At 45.0% G+C, this 27224-nt stretch overlaps 1 protein-coding gene across 8 annotated transcripts in view; it reads left to right on the forward strand.

Moving 5' to 3' along the window:
• The window catches only part of TSPAN4 (tetraspanin 4), a 689771-nt gene that overhangs the window by 657429 nt on the left and 5118 nt on the right, over nucleotides 1-27224 (forward strand). For all 8 annotated transcript variants that reach the window (XM_050952934.1, XM_050952936.1, XM_050952935.1 and 5 more), the window contains 2 exons: nucleotides 2251-2352; nucleotides 23830-23961. In XM_050952934.1, coding sequence (XP_050808891.1) covers nucleotides 2251-2352; nucleotides 23830-23961 — 234 coding nt within the window. The remainder of the gene's footprint in view (nucleotides 1-2250; nucleotides 2353-23829; nucleotides 23962-27224) is intronic.

A 27224-nucleotide genomic window follows, 5' to 3' on the forward strand; every position in this document is an offset into this window, starting at 1 on the left:
CACCCTTGTTCAGATTAGTGGAGATTTGAACTGTAGGATGATATATTGGTCTCTTAATTTTGAAGATTAATTTATAAAGCCTAAGAATCAATTTCCTAAATATCCCTTCATTTTTCACCTTCAGGATAACAAAGTTGTTTGCCTAGATATCTATCCCCACCCAGACTTTACCCCTCAATTATAGCCCTTCTCCTTTTCATTCCTCCCACCACTGTGAACTATACAGATGGGAAGTAGTTTGTCAACAATTCATTCACCTCATCATCCCTGAAAGAGAATGTTTGAAATGAAATATACACAGGTTGAGAGAGAAGCTACTGTACATCTGAGGTCAGGCTTGGGTTATGGGGGGTTACAGATATCGTTTGCAAGGATGAAAAGACACATACATATTGCATAACCAGCATAGACCCAGACTGGGGTGCTAGAGTTTGTAAGTGTCAGTGGATAAGTGGGCTTGCACCAATCCAACTGACCAGCCACGTTTCCATTCTCCTCCACATAACAGTGGTTCTAGATAAATTAGAGGGAAGGAGGATAGGCAGAGAACATGAAACCCAAGTTTAATCTAATTCTGAAATGAGGGGTGAGTATCCCCTGCTCCTGCAGATTTATCATTCATGTTGTGTAATTTACTAAATGAATCCCAGATTTATTGACAGTGCTCACCTTCAGAACTCTCCTGTAACTAAGGTACCTGACTAAAATCACGAGCTGCTTACATGCTAAATATAGTAGAGTGCATAGAAGTCACAGCTCAGGATTGTCATATAATATAAATTATTAACATGGCAATTACAGTGTTGGTAATCAAATATGACTCTCTCCTACAAGCATCATAGCGGCCTTTTATCAGTGGCTCATATTAATATAATGCCTCTTGTGCAGCTAAGTTTGTTTTCATAGAATCAGAGGAGGAAGAGAGGGAACAGAGATCCAAGTATAGCCTCTGCACACAGTGGAGATTTCCTGATGGAGGATGTCCTAGACTTTTGAGGCCCAATTCCACACTGCCTTGCATGTTATGTATTCGTTTTTCTGTTGCTTTATACAGATGTCAATGCTACCAAATCAAAATCCTCCCCTCATGCCTGTGGGAACATTTTAGACCCACTTTGCCCAGGTGCGACTACCCAACTTGCAAGGCCGTGGAGAATCAGGCCCTCAGGATGTGCTGGAGCTAGAGAACCCTTGCAGCCTATGGTAACTAAGAACTAGCTTCACTCAGTACAGTCCCCTTCAACTGGAAGAATAACTGGGGCCAGAGGGGGAACTTCTAAAGGTCCTAGATTGACTTCCTTTGTCCTGTATGGACTATGACACTGTACATTAGTTGACACTGTGCACATGCAGAGTGTTTGATTTTTGCATTCGTGTTCTTCTTGAGAGTCTCAGCAAGGCAGTTAGAGAGCGACTAACTAGAGGCTCTGACCGGCTGTTTCCCCTTCTCAGATAGGATTAAAGCAGACTGGTGGGGCAGAGTATAACTGTGCACTCATCGTGCTATACCTATCCCATGAATAAACAGCCAACTTCAGCTGGAAGGACCATTAATCAGAACCTTTCACTTGTACTACGTCAACATAAATGCATTTATTCAAGAGCACCTCCGCTTAGCAGACTGTATCTCAGTCCCCTGAGTGTCCGTAATCTTTCTACATTAGAGAGCTATTCCCTACGCCTCTCCATGCTCCTGCATCCCTCTCTGTCAGTCCCACAGCTGCTATAAAGAAAAAGCTGGAGCATGAGAATACGAGACAAGTGCTTGTGCTGACACCATAGGGAGGACATGAGAGAGGCTCAGAAATATTTTTTCTGTAGAGAACAAATAGCCAGCTAGAGAGAGAAATGTGTGTGTGTTAGAGGGTGGATGTTATCACTTCTAGGCCTCCGCTGAAGAGTAACTAGAACTAGTTCAGACTTGCTTGCCTTAGGGTTAGCTGAGAGAGAGGGAAGGAAGATGGACCCTGTGGTAGGAGGGTCTGTGACAGAAGAAAGGATGGACCATCAAACTGACTTCCCTATTAGGTATCCACTTAACAGTTGTTATAGAGAGAGGCAGGAACCAGTTCTCTAAGCCACTCAGATACGGAATAGCATTAGGTGATTAATTCCCAGTGTGAAGCTTCCCCACCCACTTGCTATATCACTATCACCCTGGCTTCCCAGGGGAACTCATCTGAGAGGTGGCATGCTGAACATTTTAATTTTCAGTGCACTTATATGCAGTGTTATTTGTTCTGTTTTCAGATTGATAAGTATGCTCAGCAGGATCTGAAAAAAGGGCTTCATTTGTATGGGACAGATGGAAATATTGGCCTAACTAATGCATGGAGCATCATTCAAACAGATGTAAGTCTAAAGGTTTTTTGTTTTGTTTTTCCTCTTAATTTATTTCTGGTCTCTTCAGAGGTCTCTTCTGGGATTACACATTCATGTGCTACCAACAACACCACGTCTCTCTTTATTTCTTGTCTGATCCTCCCCCCAAGCTAGACTTTTCCACGCCCACAGACAGACCCACCCACCTGGTCACAATACCAGTGGACCCCCTCACCCACACAGTGCTAGTTTCTGCGCAGACTCCATTATTCATTGTTTTGAGTGTGTCCTCTTAACGGACTCTTATAATTATCTTACATCAAGAGCATGTTTGCATCAGTTCCAATGAGGTTTGAACTCAACCCGTAACAAGGTTTAACCCAATGTATAATAGTACAGAGGAGCAGCACATGAAAGGTAATTTGCTTCTGTTTCTCCAAGATGAATGCCATAGGTTCCACCCCCACTCTGAACCTTAAAGTATAGATGTGGGGACCTGCATGTGAACCCCTAAGCTTAATTACCAGCTTAGATCAATATGTTGCCCCACCATCCAAATATTTGAGTCATTTGGAAAACTCTGTCTTCCCTCCAAAAACCTTCCCCTCCCTGGGCCGCCTTGAGAGACTCCTCCACCAGTTCCCTGGTGAACACCGATCCAAACCCCTTTGATCTTACAACAAGGAAGAATTACTCATTCCCCCCCGGCTTTTTCCCCCACCAATCCCTGGTGAGTCCAGATCCAATCCCCTTGGATCTAAAAACAAGGAGAAATCAATCAGGTTCTTAAAAAGAAGGTTTTTAATGAAAGAAAAGAAAGGTAAAAGGAAAAAAAAAACCTCTGGGAGACAGCATACGAGCTGATCTGACAGACAACAGATTCAAAACACAGGATGTCCCCCTGGGCAAAAACCTTAGTACACACAAGAATACCCAATTTGATTATCTCCCTAATGCCAAGACAAGTTACAAAAAGAAAATAAACATAAACCTGTTTATTCCCATCCTTAAAGCTCACTACTCTGATAAGAGGCTGATTCCTTGATCTTTTCCACTCTGGCCAAAACTGAAACTGACCAAGACAAAGGGAACTTCCCTCCTTCCTTTTGAAACATCCTGTCCGCCATTGGTTCCTCTGGTCAGGTGTCAGCTAGGCTAGGTGAACTTCTTAACCTTTTACAGGTAAAAGAGGCATTAACCCTTAACTATCTGTTTATGACAATGAACTAGGAAGGGTTTGCAGTCATTTTCCAGAGGGTGGGACCCCCTTTTTATTCTTAACTTCATTTCCCCTTTAGCAGCAACACTATAGCCATTACTTCATCATGGAAGGGCCCTGAGGCCATTTCTTCCAAAGTCACTCATGCCACAACTGGATTGCAAAAAAGATAGATTGGTAGATGAGCACAGCCATTGTTCTGCCCTGCCTTTCTTCCCCACTCTCTCATGTAGCTCTCCTCCAAATTGTCCTCCTCCCTCATGTGGCTGCTGTATCTTACTGCAGCACTCGCCAAGTGGCCAAAGGGGAGCATCAGCTCCAAGGATATCCCCCCAATTATGTAAGCTATCCAAACTGACAGATAGGATATCACATTTTTTTCCTTTTGCTATCCAACCAGACTACCCTGTGATAAATCATCCTCTTCACCCTTGACTTTCCTTGGTGGAATCTGGGTTGAAATCTTCAGTTATGCCTTTTGGTTTGGTCCCAGTCTGGACTTACAGATGTGTCACCCTATACAACACAAGTCATAACGTATGGTACACTGTTCAGGAAGGACCTCTAGGACTAGAACAATTAAGGATCATTGGCAGGGCCCAGAACAGGGATACCAAAGGATGCTACAGGTTAGAGTTAAAGTGTGTTGTCAATGTCGCAGAGGGACCAAGTTCTAGACACCAGAAGATGATACAAATTAGGATCAAGGTGCATTGACAGAGCATCTCAGGAGTGGGATAGCTGGGAGTGCTATGGATTGGCCTTGGCTGAACTGTGTGTGAAAAAGGGTAGAACAACACCAGCAAACAGTCTCTCATTTAGCCAGTGCTTTATACCTCTGGCTTTCGTGAGCACTAAAATTCTCATCCACATTCTGAGGAGGAAAGGTAGAAGAGATAAAAATCAAAGTTGAGTATGTGCAATTTCTAAAAGTTTGCTGCCTGCAATTACAGTACCGAGATCATGAATATCTATATTCCTAAATGTCATATACAATTTCAAGTTGGAATGTTGCGGAACTTTGAAGCCACTCATCTTTAAAAAAAAAATACAATAGAGCAGGCTTCATTGCAATAACCATTTCATTTGCTATTCATTTTTCCTGGTGGTAACAGCACATATGGAAAATAAATATCATTTCACTCTATTGCTGAGAATAAAATGTTTGCTTACAAACAGTTCACTGATGTGTGATTGGAAAAAATATACTACAAAGAAACAACAGATATGGAAAAAATAGAAATTGATTTTTTTGCCAGTGTGATTTTCCCCTGAATATGTCTTTAGTTTTCTCCTCCCTGATGCCAAGAATTGAATGTGGGAAGGTCATCCTGTTACAGTTACAAAGGTTTCAGTGCTACATATCTGCTATCATTTCACTTTGAGACTCTATAATGATCAAATAAAGACTGGGTATTAAATGCTCATAAGGTAAATTTATCTTCAGTTGCCAGCAACATTCAGTAGGCAGACTAGACTCTATGAAATACAGTAGAACCTAAGCATTATGAACATCAAAGATATGAACTGACCAGTCAACCACACACCTCATTTGGAACTGGCAGTACACAATCAGGCAGCAGGAGCAACCAAAAAAAAAAAAGAAAGAAAGAAAGAAAGAAAAAACAAATACGGTACAGTATTATGTTAAACATAAACTACTTCTGCCTAGTTAAGTTTCAAAACTGTATTAAGTCAATGTTCAGTTGTAAACTTTTGAAAGAACAACCATAATGTCTTGTTCAGAGTTATGAAAGTTTCAGAGTTACGAACATCCTCCATTCCCCAGGTGCTTGTAACTCTGAGGTTCTACTGTATAAATTAAAGGTTTTAATATTTTTTATTTTGAAAAGTATTAGACTATTGAGTCTGCTTAATGAATCTAAAAATAATGAGTAAAATGTAAGGAAACCTTGCTGTGTATTTCCCTGGCTAAAGGTTAAACTGGCTGCAGTGAGATTTCAGGAAGTGCTGGGTGTCAAGGCTAGGAGAATGAGTCCTATTTCTTGGCATTATGCAGGGCACAAGCAGTCAAGATTTCTGGGTTATGATGTGATCTTTGGGAGCCCATAAGCTCTGCCTCTACTTCCCCATCTAAAATAGGTGTTTTGAGGCTTAATACTATGTCCAGGTCTGTTGTTCACTCTTTAAAAAAATATTCTGACAAACTGGAGAGAGTTCAGAAAAGAGCTACAGGGATATTAGAACCCTGGAAAACCTGTTCTACAGTGAGACTAAAGCTCAATCACTTTAGCATCACAGAGATGGTTAAGAAGTAACTTGTCTTTAAGAGTCTACATGGGGAGAAGGTTTCTGAAAGTAGAGGACTCTTAAATCTACCGGACAAAGGTAAATACCGAGATGCAATGACTGGAAACTGTAGCTAGACAAATCAGAACAGTAGGAATTTTTAACAGTGAAGGTAATTAACAATGGGAACAACTTACCTAAGGAAATGGTTTATTCTCCATCACTTGAAGTCTTTAAAACAAGACTGGATGGTTTTCTAAAAGGACTGTTCTAGCTTAACGCATAGGGATGAGCTTGATGCAGGAATCACTGGGTGAAATTCTATGGCCTGCGTTATGCAGGAGGTCAGATTAGGTGATCATAATGGTTCCTTCTGACCTTAAGATCTACTGCTGTTTGAAGAGTCTGGAGATCTTCACATGAAAGGTTTATTAGGGCTGGTCTACACTACGGGGGAAAATTGATCTTAGATATGCAACTTCAGCTACGTGAATGACGTAGCTGAAGTCGAAGTATCTAAGATTGAATTACTCACCGTCCTCACGGCGCGGGATCAATGTCCGCGGCTCCCCCTGTCGATTCCGCAACTCCGTTTGGGTTGGTGGAGTTACGGAATTGATATAAGTTCGTTCGGGGATCGATATATCGCATCTAGATGAGACGCAATATATCAATCCCCGAGCAATCGATTGCTACCCGCCGATACGGCAGGTAGTGAAGACGTACCCTTAGTTATTATATTTCAGGAAAGAGCACACAAGATAATAGAAAAATTTAGTCTTGCACAGCAAGACACAACTTGCTGTGCAAGTTGCTCGCTTGCTTGCGTGGTAACTGTTACATTGTGTCTGTGCTGTAGTTTTTAAACCTGCACAAGTCTCAGTGCTGGGCAGTAGGGCGGACAATAAAGAGCTCTCCCAGAGCAGTTTTTAGCACTCTGTCTAATTACTTCTCATGCTTATCCTTCACAAATACTTAGGAACAGGCTATTGCAGTGATGCAGGAACAGCAAATCCCAATATAGTTAATTATGTAAAGCACTTTGAAGATTAATAGCATTGTATAAGTGCTAGTCTTTTGTTTGGTTTGTTTTTTCATTCAAGTATAATTATTGCCTTCCTTTCCTAATCAGTAGAGTGTAATCACCTATGAGGGAATTAAGAGTATATAGGGGACTATTGTATGAGAGATCCTGGCTCCGGCATTATGTTTGTATTCCTGTTCCTTAGTGGTTATTGACATAAAAGCCAGCAGAGCTAATCATAGTGCCATATGGGAGACTGGTTCTCAGTACTCCTTTCTCTAGTGGACCCAGTAGAAATCAGTCATTGGATGGGCAATGGGCCATGCACATACATAGATGGAGAACAGCATCCTCAGGGGAAGAAAAAACATATGAGCAATAGCAGGAGCCCTTAATGGAGTTTATCTTCTGTCCCTACTCCCTCCACCCCCACAGTCCCCATCTTTGTGAAAACACCACACTTAGCTTGCATAGAAGGATGGCCTTGTGCTTAAGGCTCTGGACTGGGGACCCTAGCAATTGTGGCTCTGCCACAGTTCATTTTTCCCTTCTTTGTCTATTTAGGGATGGGATGGTCACTTAGTAGGAGTTTGTACAGCACCTAGCACGAGACCCCCAAACTCAGCTTGGGCCTCTCTATTATACTGTATAGCTCTATACTCTCAATCATACTGTATAGTGCTATACTTTCTATCATACTTCACAGGAGGAAAAACAATGTAGCCAGAAACAGAATCACATCTGGCAGCTGGTGATCTGGAGTCCCTGACTGATCCCCTATTGGAGAGGAATTTCATCAGGCAAGGAAGATAGTATAGATGAAGTCACCCCTGAAGGGTGATTTTGTTTCTTTCTCAAGTGTGAAAATTGTTATCACTCTTCACATAAATCATTGAGTTCTTTCATCAATGTAGGGAGGAAAAACCCTAGAAAATGTGATGACATTTCTAATAATAATAGGAGATATACCTATCTCCTAGAAGTGGAAGGGACCTTGAAAGGTCATTGAGTCCAGCCCCCTGCCCCAGATCCTTAAGTGGCCGCTCAAGGATTGAACTCACAACTGTGGGTCGAGGAGGCTAATGCTCAGACCACTGAGCTCTCTCTCTGTCTAGGATAGAAAGTGATACTATTTGTGCCATGGTCATTTTGAGTACTTACCCTGTAATAAAGACACATTTTCAGGTGGGAAACCTAGGCAACCCACATGGATGTGTTAAATATGCACATAAATGGCCTGATTTAACAAACACAGGCTAGAGACCCCCAAAATGTGGAATTGATAAGCTTATATTTTTAACTTGAAAAAGAGAGCTGGTGCTAGTGAAAGGTGACCTGGACAGCTTTGGAGCCTGAAGTACTTTGTTAATCCATCGGAAATGAGCAGCACTGGCAGCAAGAATGCTCTTTTCTCCACTGCCTTGTATCTTGTGTTAAACATAGGTACAAGAGTGTATAATTACACCATATCAGAATAATGGCATTTTAGATCCTCTATGAATGACGACACTGGGGGCCGAGCAATGGCCAATCCCTCCTACCCCACCTCTAGGGTGAGATGTTAGGTCATTTACTCTTAATCAATCCGTGACTGGTCTGTTCAGATTGCCAATAAAGAGATCAGCTTTGGCAATTCCTCTTGAGACACATCCACTGGCGCCAGGACAGAGAACATATACCTGGAATCTACCTGGATTGCAGTAAGGGCATTTGGTAAAGTTCAACATGGGAAATTATTAGTTAAATTGGAGAAGATGGGGATTAGTATGAGAACTGAAAGGTGAGTAAGGAACTGGTTAGAGAGGAAACTATAATGGGTCATACTGAAAGGTGAACTGTCAGGCTGGAGGAAGGTTACTAGTGGAGTTCCACAGGGATCAGTCTTGGGACCACTCTTATTTAACATTTTCATTAATGACCTTGGCGCAAAAAGTAAAATTTGTGGCTGGAACAAAGTTGGAGGCATTGCCAATATGGAGGAGGACTGGAATATCATACAAGAAGATCTGGATGATATTGAAAACTAGAGTAATAGAAATGGGATGAAATTTAATACTGCGAAGTGCAAGGTCATGCACTTCGGGATTAGGGATTAACAACAAAAATTTTTGCTATAAACTGGGGATTTATCAGTTGGACATGACAGAGGAGGAGAAAGACCTAGGTGTATGGGTTGACCACAGGATGACTCTGAGATGTGAATGTGCAGCGGCTATGAAAACTGCTAATGCAGTCCTAGGATGCATCAGGCAAGGTGTTTCCAGTAGAGACAGGAAAGTGTTAGTACCATTCTATAAGACACTGGTGAGACCTCACCTAAAATACTATATGCAGTTCTGGTCTCCCATGTTTAAGAAAGAATAATTCAAGCAGAGAAGGGATCCTAGGATGAGCTGAGGAATGGAAAACGTGCCTTATAAGAGGAGAATCAAAAAGCTTGGCTTGTTTAGCCTAACCAAAAGAAGGCTATGGGGAGATAGGATTGCTTTCTGTAAATACATCAGAGGGATGAGTACCAGGGAAGAAGAGGAGTTAAGTTAAGCACCAATGGGACATAAGAACAAATGGATATAAACTTACCATCAACAAGTTTAGGCTTGAAATTAGACAAAGGTTTCTAAGCATCAGAGGAGTGTAGTTTTGGAACAGCCTTCCCAGGGGAGCAGTGGGGAAGCAGTGGGGGGCGAAAAGCCTAACTGGCTTCAAGACTGAGCTTGATAAGTTTATGGAGGGGATGGTATGATGAGACTGCCTATGATGGCACATAGCTGATCTGCGACTGCTAGCAGCAAATGTCTCCTGACAGGACACTAGATGGGGAGGGCCTCTGAGTTACTATACACTTGCCCACGTGTTCAGGATCTAACTGATCACCATATTTGGGGTTAAGAAGGAATTTTCCCCCAGGTCAGACTGCCAGAGACCCTGCAGGTTTTTTATCTTCCTCTGCAGTATGGGTCACTTGTAGGTTTAAACTAGTATAAATGGTGGATTCTCTGTAACTTGAAGTCTTTAAACCATGATTTGAGGACTGCAGTAACTCAGCCAGAGGTTATGGATCTATTACAAGAGTGGGTGAGTGAGGTTCTGTGGCCTGCAAAGTGCAGGGAAGGACTTACATAATAGGACATGATGCACTACATAGATTTATATAGTTATTTGAATAAACATGACTTAAATCCCACTAATTTAGGACTCATGTCTGAGCTGAGGTCAGTGGAGTTACAGGTGCAAAACCATCAGGTGATTAGAATTGGGAATTGATTTTTAAAATACAGTTTTATACCCAACATCTTTGTGATCAAGATCTGAGCACTTTTATTTGACCACCTTGTAAGTAATTAGGTAAAGTATTTGAGAAATATGTGGAAAAAAGCAAGAGGAACCAAGTTCTGCTCAGTTTTACTCGTGTACATCCAAAATAATACCATGCATTTCAATTTACACCAGTGTAACTCAGACAGAATTTGACTCTTACGTATTTTTTTTCCATGTGATTGAGCCCAGTTTAGATTCAAAACCAACTTCTGGATACTGCCACGGTAATCCGGACCATCCAGCAAACATCATGATTTAATAAGCAATGCTAATTTCTCAAAGATTAAAACCATGCTGCTACCATTGTGTAGTTATCCAGGCTATGAAGCGTCACTGTTGCCAAACGCTGTCTCTGCCACAAGAACAGAATATGCTGTTGCTTACGTTCTGCTGGGACTGGGCCCCAGTGTCTGGGCTTTTTCACTTGTATTCATAAGGCTGTATCCCAGCCTGGATGACTTCAATGAGTGTTCAGCACAGAGGCCACAAGCGGACTGTAGCTTGCATAAAGGATCTTTGCCTTAACTACTAGTGGAGTGAGTAAAACAGATACAGGGCAAGTGACAGCCCCAGGCAATAAATACACAAGCCGGAGTGTAACCCTTTTTCTGTTTTCATTGCTGTCAGATAAAAGCCTTGTGCACAGCTTTAAGTATGAACACTAGATATCCCATGCTAGGGTAACAATTGCTTGTTAACACAGAAACAAAGCTATCTGGGAGCAGCGTTGCATCCCATAAATGTAGCACAGAAGCTTCAGTGCTTTTTAATGCTTCTTGGTTGGCAAAGGTCTTTCCAACAACACACCCTCCAGATATACTGTTGTATATACTCCTACTGTCTGGAGTTGCAGGCTGCTGATTAAACATTTGGGAATCTTCCTCCAGTGCACCAGATGGGTAATCAATATGGGGGTGTGATTGGTGTCTCTTTTACAAAGGAGAAAAATAAAGTGTTGTGACATTTTGGGAGATAGAGCCTCCCACATGAAGAAAATCTGTGTTTTTGTGTGTGGTGTTTTTTTTTTTTAAGTGAAACAAAGTAACAGCAGAAAACATCAATATTCCTAGAGATGCTCATCACCAGGGACTTAGTGAATAGCTGTCCAGAAGCTAGTTTTGCTTGATTTCTTTTCTAACCCTATGTTCTGTCAAACTATTGGACTATATTTTCTAAAGGAGACAAGTGACTTTGGTGCCCAACTTGAGACCCTTTAAAGGGGCCTGATATCCAGAGGGAGGGTGCTTATCTCCCTTTTACACTATCTCAAGCTGGGCACCCAGAAATTAGAGCACTAAAAGTCATGAGTCACTTCTGAAAATGTAGGTATATTGTTTCCCTCTCTTTGATAAAGTCATGGAAATTAGGTGCAGAATAAACCAATCAGCCCATCTTGCCTAACCCTGTTACTGGGGAAATGAAGGGGACAATACAGGACTCTAAATGTGAACTGCAAAGAATGAAGTGGGTTTGTGCCTGTAGCTTACTTTTCCACTATCAAGTGTCATGGCCTCAATTGCTCCTTGCTGGTTATGCACCTGCCAAGCCAAATGCTTTACCCCTTCTGGAGTAAAAGAAAATCCACATAAACAATGGCTCCAAGCTGTTCTCTGCAGACTTTTTCTCTCAAGGTGCCATAAACAGATTGTAAAGGGTTAATGTCTCTTGTACCTGTAAAGGGTTACAAGCAGGGAATGGGACACCTGACCAGAAGACCAATCAGAAGACAAGATACTTTTAAATTTGGGTGGAGGGAAGCTTTAGTGTGTGTTCTTTGTCCGTTGTGTGTTCTTCTCTCGGAGGGTCTGAGAGAGACCAGACATTACTACAGGCTCTCTAAGTTTCTTTTCTAATAGTAAGTAAAAACAGGCGGTTTAGGTTTTTTGATTGTTTTACTCTATTTGCAGTTGTGGATCTGGCTGGTTAACTTTTATATGTGTAGTTGCTGGGAATATTTTGATTTGTATTGGTACCGGGGGGAAAGTCTCTTTCTGGTGTCTGTAAGCTATAGGACCCTGTAATATTTACATCTTGAAGTTACAGAGATAATTCTTTACTTTTCCCTTTCTTTTATTAAAAGACTTCTTTTTTTGGAGAACCTGATTGATTTTTTTCCCCTTGTTTCCCTTGTGTTATTCCAGGGGATTGGGATAACTCACCAGGACAGATAGGGGGGAGACAGGAGGGGGAGAGATAGAATATCTCTTAGTTTTCCTTGAATCTGTTTGCCTCTTTGTGGAAGGGAAAGGAGATGCTTCTCTGTATGGTGATTTAGAGGTTGGATCAGTATCTCTCAGGATAGCCCAGGGAGGGAAATTCTGAGAGGGGGAAAGGTGGGGGGAATGGTTTATTTCTCCTTGTTTTAAGAACTCAAGGGATCTGGGTTCTTGGGGTCCCCAGGGAAGGCTGGGGAGGTCAGAGTGCCCCAAAACACTATTTTTTGGGTGGTGGCAGTGCTATCAGATCTAAGCTGGTAATTAAGCTTAGAGGATTCAGGTGCTAGCATCTCATTTTCTGAACTCTAAGGTTCAGATCTGAGAAGGAATGCTATGACATGGTGGGCAGCTGAGTGGGATAGATAAGAATCCAAAAGCCAGTAAGATTATTAATTTGCTTCTCTGCTAGCTGGTTATAAGCAGAGGGAAGGGGTTTATTTTTTTAAACTGCAGCCAGAGAAATTTTTTTTCCCTTGCTCCGTGCTAGTTGGGCATAGGGAGGGCTATTAAGGTTTAACGACGGTTGTTTGTTAGACAAAGCAGCCTTAAGTGGTCAGCAACGCACTCCAGCCAGGACACATTTGTAAATGAAAGAGAGTTTTCTTTTGCTTTTTAACACTTTCGGGAGAGGCTAGTAAGTTAAAAAGGACTCTGTTGCTAAGCAAACCCAGGAAGCCAACAGAGAACCAGCAGTTCAGGCAGTAAACACCAGAGGGCACCCCAACACAAGAAAACAGGAACCATGACTACCAAGGACCTGAAACAGGAACTGGCAAGACTGGACGCAGAGGCACAAATCAGTAACGCAGACCACAAGCGAGACGTGGAAAAGAAACTACAAGAACTAGAAATAAAACAAAAAGAGATGGAGCAGAGAGAAAGAGAAAAAAAATCAATCAGGTTCTCTAAAAAAAGAAATCTTTTAATAAAAGAAAGGGAAAAGTAAAGAATTATCTCCGTAACTTCAGGATGTAAATATTATAGGGTCCTATAGCTTACAGACACCAGAAAGAGACTTTCCCCCCGGTACCAATACAAATCAAAATATTCCCAGCAACTACACATATAAAAGTTAACCAGCCAGATCCACAACTGCAAATAGAGTAAAACAATCAAAAAACCTAAACCGCCTGTTTTTACTTACTATTAGAAAAGAAACTTAGAGAGCCTGTAGTAATGTCTGGTCTCTCTCAGACCCTCCGAGAGAAGAACACACAACGGACAAAGAACACACACAAAAGCTTCCCTCCACCCAAATTTAAAATTATCTTGTCTTCTGATTGGTCTTCTGGTCAGGTGTCCTGTTCCCTGCTTGTAACCCTTTACAATCTGTTTATGACACAAGGGTATAAGCTACCTCTTGAGCACCCCAATACAGGGGAGCTTCCACTCACCCCTCTCTCAGAACCTGTGGCTGTGGGCTACAAAACAGTGGTTGCACTCAACGTTCATATAACACACATTCTGTTTTTTCTTAGTCCATAACCCCTTCCTTCATTCTGCTGGTCCATTAGCTTCCTTCCTAGGACTTGGCTATTTCTGGTTCTCTAGCTTAACACACACAACCCTTCCCGATGTTTCAACAACCCTTTATTACCAGCCCCCATGCCCACTGCTCTGTAACAAAATCTACACAGCTTACCTTTCTTTAAAATTCTGAACCTTTCTGACAACCTGTCTTTTAGGCCTCCAACTAGGTCCCTTTGCAGATTCCTCCTAAGCCCTTTCCAACATTTTTTCCTTGAGTAGATCCAGTTTCTCCCCCAACCCCACTGCCATTTAAAAAAATCATAGATGTCAGGTATATGAAGACTTGTCTTTCTGTTTTGAGGGAGGATTCCTTGAAAAGAGACATTATGAAGGGCAAAAAAGCAAACTGTCCCACTCCATAGAAACAATAGGAAGTATGGCAAGAGACCATCCTGGCTTAACCAGGAGATCGTCAATGATCTAAAACTCAAAGAAGAGTCCTACAAAAAGTGAAAACTCGGTCAAATTACAAAGGATGCATATAAACATATAACACAAGTCTGTAGGGACAAAATTAGAAAAACCAAAGCACAAAGGGACATAAAAGGAAACAAGAAAACATTCTACAAATACATTAGAAGCAAGAGGAAGACCAAGGACAGAGTAGGTCTGTTACTCAATGAGGGAAGAAAGACAATAACAGAAAATGTGGAAATGGCAGAGGTGCTTAATAACTTCTTTGTTTTCGTTTTCACCAAGAAGGTTGGTGGCGATTGACGTCTAAAATAGTGAATGCCAATGAAAATGAGGTGGGATCAGAGTCTAAGATAGGGAAAGAGCAAGTCAAAAATTACTTAGGCAAGTTGGATGTCTTCAAATCATCAGGGCCTGACAAAATGCATCCTAGAATATGCCAGGAGATGACTGAGGAGATATCTGAACCATTAGCAATTATCTTTGAAAAGTCATGGAAGACGGGAGACATTTCAGAAGACTGGAAATGGGCAAATATAGTGCCCATCTATAAAAAGGGAAATAAGGACAACCCAGGGAATTACAGACCAGTCAGCTCAACTTCTGAACCCGGAAAAATACTGGAGCAAATAATTAAGCAATCAATTTGCAAACACCTAGAAGAGAATAAGGTGATAAATAGGTCAGCATTGATTTGTCATGAACAAATCATGTCAAACTAACCTAACAGCTTTCTTTGACAGAGTAACAAGCCTTGTGGATGGGGTGGAAGCAGTAGATATGCTATATCTTGACTTTAGCAAGGCTTTTGATACTGTCTCACATGACCTTCTCATGAACAAACTAGGGAAATACAACCTAGATGGAGCTACTATAAGGTGGGTGCATAACTGGCTGGAAAATGGTTTCTAGAGAGTAGTTATCAGTGGTTCACAGTCATGCTGGAAGGGCAAAACAAGTGGGGTCCCGCAGGGATCGGTTCTGGTTCTGGTTCTGTTCAATATCTTCATCAATGATTTAGATAATGGCATAGAGATTACACTTATAAAGTTTGTGGAGGATACCAAGCTAGGAGGGTTTGCAAGTGCTTTGGAGGATAGGATTAAAATTCAAAATGATCTGGACAAACTGGAGAAATGGTCTGAAGTAAATAGGATGAAATTCAATAAAGACAAATCCAAAGTACTCCACTTAGGAAGGAACAATCAGTTGAACACATACAAAATGGGAAATGACTGCCTAGGAAGGAGTACTGCGGAAAGGAATCTGGGGGTCATAGTGGATCACAAGCTAAATACGAGTCAACAGTGTAACACTTGCAAAAAATGTAAACATCATTCTGGGATGTATTAGCAGGAGTATTGTAAGCCGGACACGAGAAGTAATTCTTCCCTTCTATTCCGCGCTCATTAGGCCTCAACTGGAGTATTGTGTCCGGTTCTGGGCACCACATTTCAGGAAAGATGTGGACAAACTGGAGAAAATCCAGAGAAGAGCAACAAAAATGATTAAAGGTCTAAAAAATATGACCTATGAGGGAAGATTGAAAAAGTTGGGTTTGTTTAGGCCGGAGAAGAGAAGACTGAGAGGGGACATGATAACAGTTTTCAAGTACATAAAAGGTTGTTGCAAGGAGAAGGGAGAAAAATTATTCTTCTTAACCTCTGCGGATAGGACAAGAAGCCGTGGGCTTAAATTGCAGCAAAGGCAGTTTGGATTGGACATTAGGAAAAACTTCCTAACTGTCAGAGTGGTTAAGCACTGGAATAAATTGCCTAGAGATGTAGTGGAATCTCCATCATTGGGGATTTTTAAGAGCAGGTTGGACAAACACCTGTCAGGGATGGTCTAGATAATACTTAGTCCTGCCTTGAGTGCAGGGTACTGGACTAGCTGACCTCTCAAGGTCCCTTCCAGTTCTACGATTCTATGAAAACCAGCTAAGATAGGCGTTTTTGAAGTCTTCAGTTGGAAAAATCAACTTGGAGGCATTCGAATTTTTAACAGAGTTTTTCATTCTCAAATATTTGTCAGATGCTAAGTCAAATAGTTAAAATAATAGTTTTGGACAGTCTTGACTAAAGATCTCCTCGCCACTCAATTGCTCAGTTTTCAGTCTCTTGTAGTATCATATGCCTGCTAGCTCTCCAGTCATCCAAGAGTCCACCATCAAAAACAGAACAGACAAGCCCTCAGATTTCAAATGTAAAAACAAGCAGTGAAATAACAATGTTAAAGGGAAAGACAAAGATGAATATCGTAAAAGAGCAAAAAAAAAAATCATTTTTCCTTGCAGGTCACTCTTTTAAAAAAAATTTAAATATATTTTAAAAGGCTGTTCCTGATCTCACAAGTCAAAAAAGTGCATGCTAATGACTGATCTGCAGCACCAGCCAAAGATCAAAGAAGTGTGGGGGATGGACGAGGGGAAGAGGGGAAATTCTCTCCCAGCAAATGTTTCTGAGTTTTGCTGGGGGAAAATGTGTTATGCGAGAGCACAGAGAAATGTTTCTATTGAACACTAGTTTCGGTGTGAGGTGCTGGGTACTGTACAACTCTAATGGCTAGAATGGCAGAACCAATCTCTGCACATCTGTGTGCCAATTAGCCCTAATACTATTGTTATAAAGAAGAGTCTCCTTTAGTTCCCATGTAAGCAGCAGGACCTGAGTTTTGTCATTTCCTGTGTGATCATGCATCCCTTACAAACAGCAGCAATCGTCCATACAGATTTCAAAAGATATCCCATGTCCCTGGATATGAAATCACCTTTAAAAATAAAACCTTGAGAGGTCATCATGGCTGTAAACTAATTAGCTGATTTTTAAAAGAGCTTTGAAAATGTAACATTCCTGGTCATGATTGGTGAGAAAAGACGGTTACTCACCTTTGTAACTGTTGTTCTTCGAGATGTGTTGCTCATATCCATTCCAGTTAGGTGTGCACCGCGCGTGCACATTCGTCGGAAAACTTTTACCCTAGCAACTCAGTGGGCTGGCAGGTCGCCCCCTAGAGTGGCGCCGTCATGGTGCTCGATATATACCCCTGCCGGCCCACCCGCTCCTCAGTTCCTTCTTGCCGGCTACTCCGACAGTGGGGAAGGAGGGCGGGTGTGGAATGAATATGAGCAACACATCTCGAAGAACAACAGTTACAAAGGTGAGTAACGGTCTTTTCTTCTTCGAGTGATTGCTCATATCCATTCCAGTTAGGTGAATCCCAAGCCTTACGTAGGCGGTGGGGTCGGAGTGAAATGTGGCAGAATGAAAACTGCTGAGCCAGAGGCTACAGCATCTCTTGACTGTTGAACCAGGGCATACTGCGAAGCAAAGGTATGGACCGAGGACCAATGGAGCTGCGCGACAGATCCCGTGGGTAGGAACACGAGCCAGCAAGGCAGCAGCTGAAGCCTGAGCCCTGGTAGAATGCACGGTGATGTGGCTTGGGGAAATATGAGCCAAATCATAACAAGTGCGGATGTACGCCATCACCCAAGAAGAGATCCTCTGAGAGGAAAACAAGCAAGCCTTCCCTTTGGTCTGCTACCGTGACAGAGCTGGGGCACCTTACGAAATGGTTCTGTCAGCGCAATATAAATACGAGCACTCTACAGATGTCCAGGGAGTGCAGTTGTTGCGCCCATTGCGTTGAGCTGTGGGTAACATGAAAGGCCGAAACCACCTTAGGGAGGAAAGCCAGGTGCGGTCATAACTGCACCTTGTCTTTGTGAAACCTAGTGTACGGCGGAACCACCGTAAGAGCTCTGAGCTCGGAGACCCGTCTGGCCGATGTGACAGCTACGAGGAAAGTTGTCGTCCAAGACAGGTATAGCAGAGGGCCGGTCGCGAACGGCTCGAATGGGGGAGACATAAGTCTGGTTAAAACTAGGTTGAGGTCCCAGGTTGGGGCTGGGCGGTGCACCCGAGGGTGCAAGCGCTCCAAGCTCTTGAGGGACCTCGAACCCATAGAGTGTGAGAACACGTAACATCCACCTTAGCCTGGCTGGAAGGTAGAGATGGCTGCCGAGTGTACCCTCAGTGATGATACCGCCAGGTCCTGCCGCTGAAGTCCAGAGGCAGGCCAAATAGAGGGTATCGAGACCTCAGTAGGAGCAAGATCAAGCGTATTGCACCTGTAGAAGAAACGCTTCCAATCGGCCCAGTACGTTGACCAGGTGGAAGGCTTCCTGTCACCCCGGCTCAGTTACGCAGCAGCCACACCATGAGGCGAAGAGGCTGCAGGTCCGGGTGACGAAGCCTGTCGTGGCCCTGAGTGATGAGGTCTGGGTGGGGTGGCAGGGTAATTGGGTCGGTTATTGACAGGCCGAGCAACATGGTATATCAGTGCTGCCTGGACCACGCTGCAGTGATCATGATGATGCGCGCTCTGCCCCTGCGGAGTTTGAGTAGGACTTAATGAACCAGTGGGAACAGTGGGAAGGCATAAAGGAGTTGGCCTTTCCACGGCATCAGGAATGCGTCCAAGATCGATCCCGAGGAGAGACCTTGGAAGGAGCAGAACATCTGGCATTTTCTGCTCTCGCGGTGAGCGAACAGGTCTATGTGAGGAAAAATCTCCACTTCTGGAAAGCAGAACGCCTCACATGGGGCAGAGTGACCACTCGTAAGACAGGAAAGACCTGCTGAGTCAAAGCGCCAAGGCGTTCCGAACGCCTGGGAGAAATGACGTCACCAGCTCCATCGAGTGGGCCATGCAAAAGTCCCAGAAATGGATGGCCTCCTGACAAAAGGGGGGAGGACCATGTCCCTCCCTGGTTATTTATGAAGCACATGGCCGCTGTGTTGGCTGTAAACACCGAGATACCACGGCCTCGCAGCTGCCGCTGGAACCCCTGGCACGCCAGGCGGACTACTCTCATTTTTGGGGCATTGATGTGGAATGCCAGCTCCCGAGAAGACCAAAGGCCTTAAGCTCGGAGGTGACCATGAGCACTCGAGCAGAGAGATGACGCGTCCGTCATCAGGGGCAGTGAGGGCTGGGGCGGATGGAACCGCATCCCTGCCCACACCAGGGAGGGAGTTAGCCACCACTCTAGGGAGCCTAAGGTGCTCGAGGGAACGGTGACTACCATGACCATTGGCTCCCTGTCCGGGTGGTACGCCGAGGTGAGCCGGACTTGGAGAGGACGGAGGCGGAGCTTGGCATGTTTGGTTACAAACTTGCGGGCAGCCATGGACCCAGGAGACTGAGACAAGTGCGAGCCGAGGTCGTTGGGAGAGTCTGCGGACCTCGGATGATTGTTGCCATCGCCTAAAACCGCAGTTTTGGTAAGCAGGCTCCAGCTAGGTCGGAGACCAGGATAGCCCCTAGGAAGTCCAACCTCTGCGTGGGAACCAGAGTGGATTGCTCTATAGTAATCATCAGGCCTAGACCTGTGAATAAGACCGTGACGATGCCCACGTGCTGAGTGGTTTGTGTCTCGGAGTCTCCTCGGATAAGCGAATCGTCCAGATACGGAAAAACGCATATCCAACATCAGCGAAGGTAGGCGGCGACTATGGCCGTAAACCAGAAGTACTGACGGTTGGCTAGAAAGCGGAGGTATCTCCTGTGCGGAGGGAGGATGGCGTTGCGAAAGTACGCGTCCTTCATATCGAGGGCGGCATAGTAGCCCCCAGGAGGCAAGGATGGAATAATGGTTCCCAGGGATACCATGCGGAACTTCAACCTTATCCTAAACTGGTTGAGTCCGCGCAGGACTAGGAAGGTCTGAGACCTCCGTTCGAGTGGGGGACTAGGGCATAACGGGAGTAAACCCCCTTGCTCCTTTCGTCAGTCGGCATCTGCACCTCTTGTACGAGAATTGCTCGTGAGAGGGGTCCCTGAAGGGGGACAGGGCTGGAACAAATTAGAGGTGGTACCTATGCTCCACCGTGCGCAGGACCCAGCAATCTGAAATTAACTGGGGCCACGCCAGGAGAAAGCGGGATTGGGATCCCAGCCTGTGACTGGTACACCGCCCTCAGGCGCACCTTGGAAGGTTCGTCTTTGGTCCCAGTGGTAATTGCGAGGGACCTTGACCTTGGCTCTTTAGGGGTCCTGACGTTCGTCTGCGACCACCCTGGCCTCTCCGTTTGCCAAAGTCCTGTCTCTGGCTAGGCCCAGAGTATGGCGGCTGGGGACAGAAAGGCCTGTGTTTGGTCGCTGGCATATGCATGCTGAGAGAGCGCATTAGGACCCTATTGTCCATCAGGCTTCGCAGCCTGGGGCTGTCTTTGCCGCGAAGAGGCCTTTACCAACAAAGGGTAAATCCTGAATGGCATACTGCAGCTCCGGCCGGAGGTTTGAAACCTGAAGCCATGAGATGCACCTCATGGCTACACCAAAGGCCAGAGTCCTGGCTGCTGAGTCTGCTGCGTCCAACGAGGCATGGAGGGACGCTCTGGGTACCTTTTTCCCCCGTCCTCCAAGATGGCAGCGAACTCTTGGCGGGAGTTTTGAGGGAGAAACTCCATAAACTAAACTATCTTCACCCAGGTGCTATAATTATAGCAGCTAAGCAAGGCTTGTTGCTTTGCTACCCAGAGCTGCAGGGCCTCTGCAGAGTACACCTGGCGGCCAAGTAGGTTCATTCGCCAAGCCTCCTTCGGTTTCGGGGCTGAAAGACTAGTGAGCAGAGAGGACAGCGGACAGACGAGTAGTCGTACCCCTTAGAGGGCCCCAAACCGGGCCTTCTACCTCTGGGACCTCCTCCATGGAGGTACTAAAAAAAGGCATGGGCAGAGTCTCTGACTCTATCGGTCCTTGCCCAACTCGGCACCGGGGACCGGCACCGGGAGGCGTACCGGTACCTGGAAGGAGATCCAGACCTGCAACCAGAACCGTGCCGGGAGGTCGACCGAGATCTCGAGGCTCGGGGAGAGGCTACGGGAGTCACGGTACCTGTCGCGGTGCCGGGAGTTGGAACGGTGCCGATAGTAGCGGGACGGCGAACGGGATACTGACCGGTGCGGCGAGTGCGACCAGTACCGATGAGGAAAACAGCACCGGGACTGCAAGTGGTGTCGGGTGTGCCGACGGGACCTGGAGCGTCTGCGGGACCGTGATCATGAACGGTGCCGCTCTGCTGTGCTGACAGAGGATGGTCATATGAAGAGACTGTATTACCCGCACCGGCGGTGCCGGGGTCAGGCAGCATCGACTCTGTCATGGCAATGAGATCCCTCGCCGTTGGTAATGTCTCCGGCGTGGAGGGAACAGCAGGCTCAACCACAGTGCATACTGGGGAGCTGTCAGGCACCGGATTCAACGGCCCTCGTGGGACCGGGATCGACGGTACCGAGGTCGTCAGAGCTTCGGTAGGTGTCGGTGCTGGGCGATCCGACTTAGACGAGCTCTCTGGCTGCGGTGCAGTCGGCACGGAAGCAGCAGGAGCAGTAAGCTCAACCACGGCGCGTGCCGGGGAGCCGTCAGGCACCGGATTCGACGGCCCTTGTGGGACCGGGATCGACGGTGCCGACGTCGTCGGTGCCTCAGCAGGTGTCGGTGCCGGGTGATCCGACTTAGACGAGCTCTCTGGCTGCGGTGCAGTTGGCACAGAAGCAGCGGGAGCAGTAAGCTCTACCACGGCGCGTGCCGGGGAGCTGTCAGGCACTGGATTCAATGGCCCTGGGGGACTGGAATCGACGGTGTCGATGTCATCGGTGCCTCTGCAGGTGTCGGTGCCGGGCAATCCAACTTAGACGAGCTCTCTGGCTGCGATGCAGGTGGCACGGAAGCAGCAGGAGCAGGGGGCTCAACTATGGCGCGTGCCGGGGAGCTGTCAGGCACCAGCAGGAATTGTAGGCTTTCTCGACCTCGGAGGAAGGGAGTGGTGCCGAGTCGACTTCGGTGCTGGCGACGGCCGGTGCCGGAAGGCCTTGGCAGTACCGGCGGGGTCCGGTGCCGAGGAGGCGCTTCTGCCAGCCGCTTGATCAACGCTCGGTGCCAAAGGTGGAGGGGTAAGTGAAAGTCCCACTCCTTTTTGTTCTCGGCTTAAAAGCCTTGCAAATGGGGCACTTAGCTGTCAAGTGTGATTCCCTGAGGCACTTCAAACAGGAGTCGTGTGGATCTTCCTTCGGCATCGGCTTCTGGCAGGCCGAGCCCATTTTAAAACCCGGTGAGCCGTGCATGGGCTCCAGCACCGGGTGCAGGGAAGGGGCTACTTCCTGAACCCCGCTAACTATTACTAAACTAACTATGTTAGCAAAGAACAAACGTATAACTATACAAATATATATATAAAAGGATTATAACTGCATAACTATATACGAGAACTACGAGTAGCTAGGGAAGTGGAGGTCAGCTAAGTCGCGCGCCACTGTTCCAACGACCGACACGGGCGGTAAGAAGGAACTGAGGAGCGGGTGTGCCGGCAGGGGTATATATCGAGCACCATGACGGCGCCACTCTAGGGGGCGACCTGCCGGCCCACTGAGTTGCTAGGGTAAAAGTTTTCCGACGAATGTGCATGCGCGGCGCACACCTAACTGGAATGGATATGAGCAATCACTCGAAGAAGAACTAATGTTTGTATATCCATGCAAGATATTTTTATTCATCGGAACTCAAGCGCCAGTACAAGTACTGAGTCCATGCCTATAAGAGTAGCATGGGAGGTGATGGATGGGAGATATATGCCAGTGAGCCTTAGCCCATTTCATGTGACATGGGTGGTATTAAACCCAGCTCCCAGAGGAGAAAGGTGGCTATAAAGCCAATCTCATGGATAAGCTATGTATTTTCCTTCCCATTGCTGAAACGTAATGAAGCTCTCTCTTCACCATCAGTTTTTTCACTCTGAGTGATTGCTTCAGTGATGTCTCAAGTTTGTGCTCATGACGTCATTTAGTGTCCTCAAACTATGATGTTACTGAATTGTGCCAGAAGAGAGAGAGGAAGGGAAAAAAGCTTTAATTAAGGAACAAAGACTTTGAGAGTCAGTCATTAGCAATGAACAACTGAGGAGGACAGTGTGGTGGTGACTCTAATCATGAGTCTGTCTGCTACAGTGTTCAACACAAGACACAGTCCCTTTGCCACTTGGAGGATGGCAGACAAGCATCTCAAGGCCATGACTTCTGGCAGCAAGGAGTAAAACACCATGTTAGTTGCTCTCAGGCAGATTAATTCTTTTAGGCAAAGTGGGAATAATCCTAACCCATGACTGTGGTTCTTGTGTCTCAGCTACTTCACTGTTTTGCCACTATAAATGTTTGGTTTTGCTTAGTGGTTCTCCCATCCAAGCTGCTCGTGGGACAACAAGCTTAAACAGCATGGGAGACATGCAAGGAATGGGGGGAAGCAGGGAGACAGGAGTTTATTTCTTTACTGTCTAACGGGCCCTCCTTGCCTCATTAGCCTAATCCCAATACACAGAGTGAGGCAGTAGGAATAAGAGAATGCTTGTGCCCAGCAGGAGATTCTTCCATTTCCTTAAAATAAGTAAAAATGCGGCATTATGTAATGAGTGATGTCTTTTGCCCATAAACCCCAGAGCACACTCACAATGCCATCCTTGCTTTCTCCTCCTCCAGTTCAGATGCTGTGGAGTCTCGAACTACACCGACTGGTTTGAAGTGTACAATACTACACGGGTGCCAGACTCGTGCTGCTTGGAATTCAGTGAGAATTGTGGACTCCACTCCCCGGGGACCTGGTGGAAAGCTGTGAGTATTTCTCTCAGTCAGCTGCATGGGCAGTTACCTAAGCCTTGTTTTAATTCAACCGACATAAGGGAGGTATGGGGGATGGCCACCAACAGATCTACAGGAGGCAAAGGTGGACTGGAGACGTTAAAACTTGATCATCATAAAATGGCCTCAGAGCTGCCAAGGGCCATTATTTCACTTGTACCATGCAGTGAAGCCAGCACCTTGAATAGTTTTCCAGAGGGCTGAGGCTTCTTCTCTCCCAAGAGACAGCACTGGGCTCTGGAAGTCACATGCATCTCTCCGGACACATGGCTACTGCTGATAATGATCTCATTGTTATGCTTATAAGAAGCACACAAAATCTTTTTAAAAAGGGGATAAGGCAATATGCCACGTTTATTGAGAGTACAATTTAAGCATTAAAATCAGCATCTGCAGCTCTGATGTTGATGGAGAACGAACCCAAAGTCCCATGGCAATACACCCTTCTTTTATAGTAATAAGTTCCCATACAAGTCTCTGGACCTTGCTGTGTAACACTGGAGCTGTCAATCACGAGGTTTTCAAGGTTGCTCTTAATTAGCATTATTTTGAGTTGTTACCAGGAGGATTCGCAGCTGTTTCTTATCTGTCCCTTTGGCTCAACTCCTTATCTCGTCCTTGGGGTGTATGCCTCTGCTTTAATCTGCCATCCTGGTGATTGATAAGAAATTGCCATCCGGACCAGTTGTCCTTTCTCAGTTAATTACCATACATTCTTCACTCACACCAAACAGTAAATAAGGCAATTACAGCCATAAAACTTCTATCCTTCTAAGAACAAATGTTAACACAATCCGCAAAAAATAAACTCAGAACAATTTCTTCTTACTAATTCAAGGCTATAATTTCTTCTTACTAATTCAAAGCTAGCAAAATGGAGTATAAGGCAAAATAAGCAAAATGCAGTACAATTTTACTTGAGACAATTTCTTCCCATTAGGCTTTTGGCTTACATCATGAGCAGAGGAGCTCTGACTGACTAGGAAAGAAACAGTGCCTTTCAGTTTAGTGTTGCATCTGTAGGGGTGGAAGAGGCTGCAGCCAAAATCATACTCTCATGATTTTCAGAGATCCTGATGTGGAACCCAGTAGCAACAGGTTGGAGTGGCACAGACATTCACCAGGCACTAGAGCTGTGTAACCCTGCAGAGTTCAATTCCTGACAGGGAGCTTGATCTAAGTCCCACTGAAACCTTTCTACTGACTTCAGTGGTCTTTGAATCAGACCCAGCATTTGTGAGCTCAATGCTGGAATTTATTCTCAGAGCTCAAAACCGAATAAACCCTTGCAGTTTGCTTTCATCAGACTTAAGCCTCCAGAGGTAAGCCCCATCCCCCAAATCCTCACCAAGCTCTTCCCTGAGCCGGTAGCCAGACACCCTTCCCATCTCCTAAATGAGTCCTAGGACCCTCCTTTTATACCATAGATAGCTGTAGGGAAGGTTTTGGAGCAAGGGCAGCTACTGAGGTGGAATAAGGGAGTTTTGTTGCTTTCCAATTGAAGCAAAAAAAGAAATTCAATTCTCAGCCTGATTTCAATGAAACTTCACAAGCATGGGCTGAAATTTCTAAACAGAGGCTGGACTCCAACCAAAGCTGGTTTGGTTCTAATCAACACGTCTCCCAGCTCTACTGTATAGCCTCCAATTACCTTTACAGAACACATTGGATAAAAAAACAAACAGCTTTTCTTGGTCTTGAATATGGGGATGAGAGCTGGCGAGCAGGGAGAAACCTGTAGTCATTGCTATAGATTAATACCTTTTCCCTTATACATATTGTGAAAGCAACACAGACTAGATGTTTAACAACTACACAGTCCGTCAGCCAGGGCTGGGACTGGCACAAAGGAGCAAACCAGCCACTTCAGTGAATGTGCATAAGGCCTTCGCACTCTCCTATTTGTAAGTCAGCTGCACACGCTAAATCCCTTGCTGTGCCACGTGAACGGCCATCTTGGGGCTTGGTGAAGAGCACACCATGCAGTGGTTGAGGAGGCTAAAGGCAATGCAGGAATCAGGGAAATGTTTTCATAGGAGGCACTTGCTGTGGAGAATTCAGGCAGAGTTCATGAGTTCCACTGGTCAGGCACCTCCTCTTGAAAAGTCAGCCCTGATAATAAACAATTTCATCAGCTGCAGCCCTCTTCTTGGGGTGGAGTTTTCAAAAACACTTAATGCAATGGGGGTTGTGCTCCTAAGTAACTTTCAATGAGACTTACGTTCACCAGTTACTTAGGCAATATTGAAACCCCCATCCCGGCATGACTCTCAGGAGCCTGCAATCCTGCTCCTGGCTGTCCACAAATTCCGGGGGGGGGGCTTGCTTATTGGGCTAAGGAGGAAAGGGAGATTCATGACCATTTATGTGAGCTTGGTGGGTGGTTGCCAGTGTTCTGAAGCTTCCCATGTAATTTATGTCATGCTGCATAGCAAGAGGGGCTGTGACCATTCGTGAGGAGCAGGAAGAATAGATAGGAAAGGTCCTTCCAAACCCTTCCCCAAACCAAAATGTTCAGCCCTGGGAAATATTCTAATGGCAGGGAAAAGGTCTATGAAGAATTAAATATTTGTGGCCTCAGACATTTACAAATTAATTGTCCAATTTTAAATGATAATGAGCCTGGAAAACAACTCATTTTTTAATACAAGCTATTCCTAGCACCTTCTCAATAGTCACATAGAACTGTACTGCATGTTTGACCTGTTAAGGGATGGATACATCTTAGTATGTATGGTGCAGCTAGAGCTCTTAAAGGGCTGGGCCAGTAACATCAAAAAATGGTCTTCACTGCAGAGGACGTGAGGGAGATTGCCAATCTGAGTCATTCATTTTAGGTGACAGATCTGAGGAATTGTCCCAGATTGAGGTGTCAGTAAAGGAAGTATGGGAACAAATTGATAAACTGAACAGCAATAAGTCACCAGCACCAGATGGTATTCACCCAAGAGTTCTGAAGTAGCTCAAATATGAAATTGCAGACCTAAATGTGGTATGTAACCTGTTGCTTAAATCAGCATCTATATCAGATGACTGGAGGATAGCTAATGTAAAGCTGATTTTTAAAAAGGGCTCTAGAAGCGATCTTGGCAATTACAGGCTGGTAAGCCTAATGTCATTACCAGGCAAGCTGGTTGAAACTATACTGAAGAACAGAATTATCAGACACATAGATGAACACAATATGTTGGGGAAGAGTCAACGCAGCTTTTGTAAAGGGAAATCATTCCTCACCA

The sequence above is a fragment of the Gopherus flavomarginatus genome, chromosome 5, assembly GCF_025201925.1.
Source record: "Gopherus flavomarginatus isolate rGopFla2 chromosome 5, rGopFla2.mat.asm, whole genome shotgun sequence".
Classification (NCBI taxonomy): domain Eukaryota; kingdom Metazoa; phylum Chordata; order Testudines; family Testudinidae; genus Gopherus; species Gopherus flavomarginatus.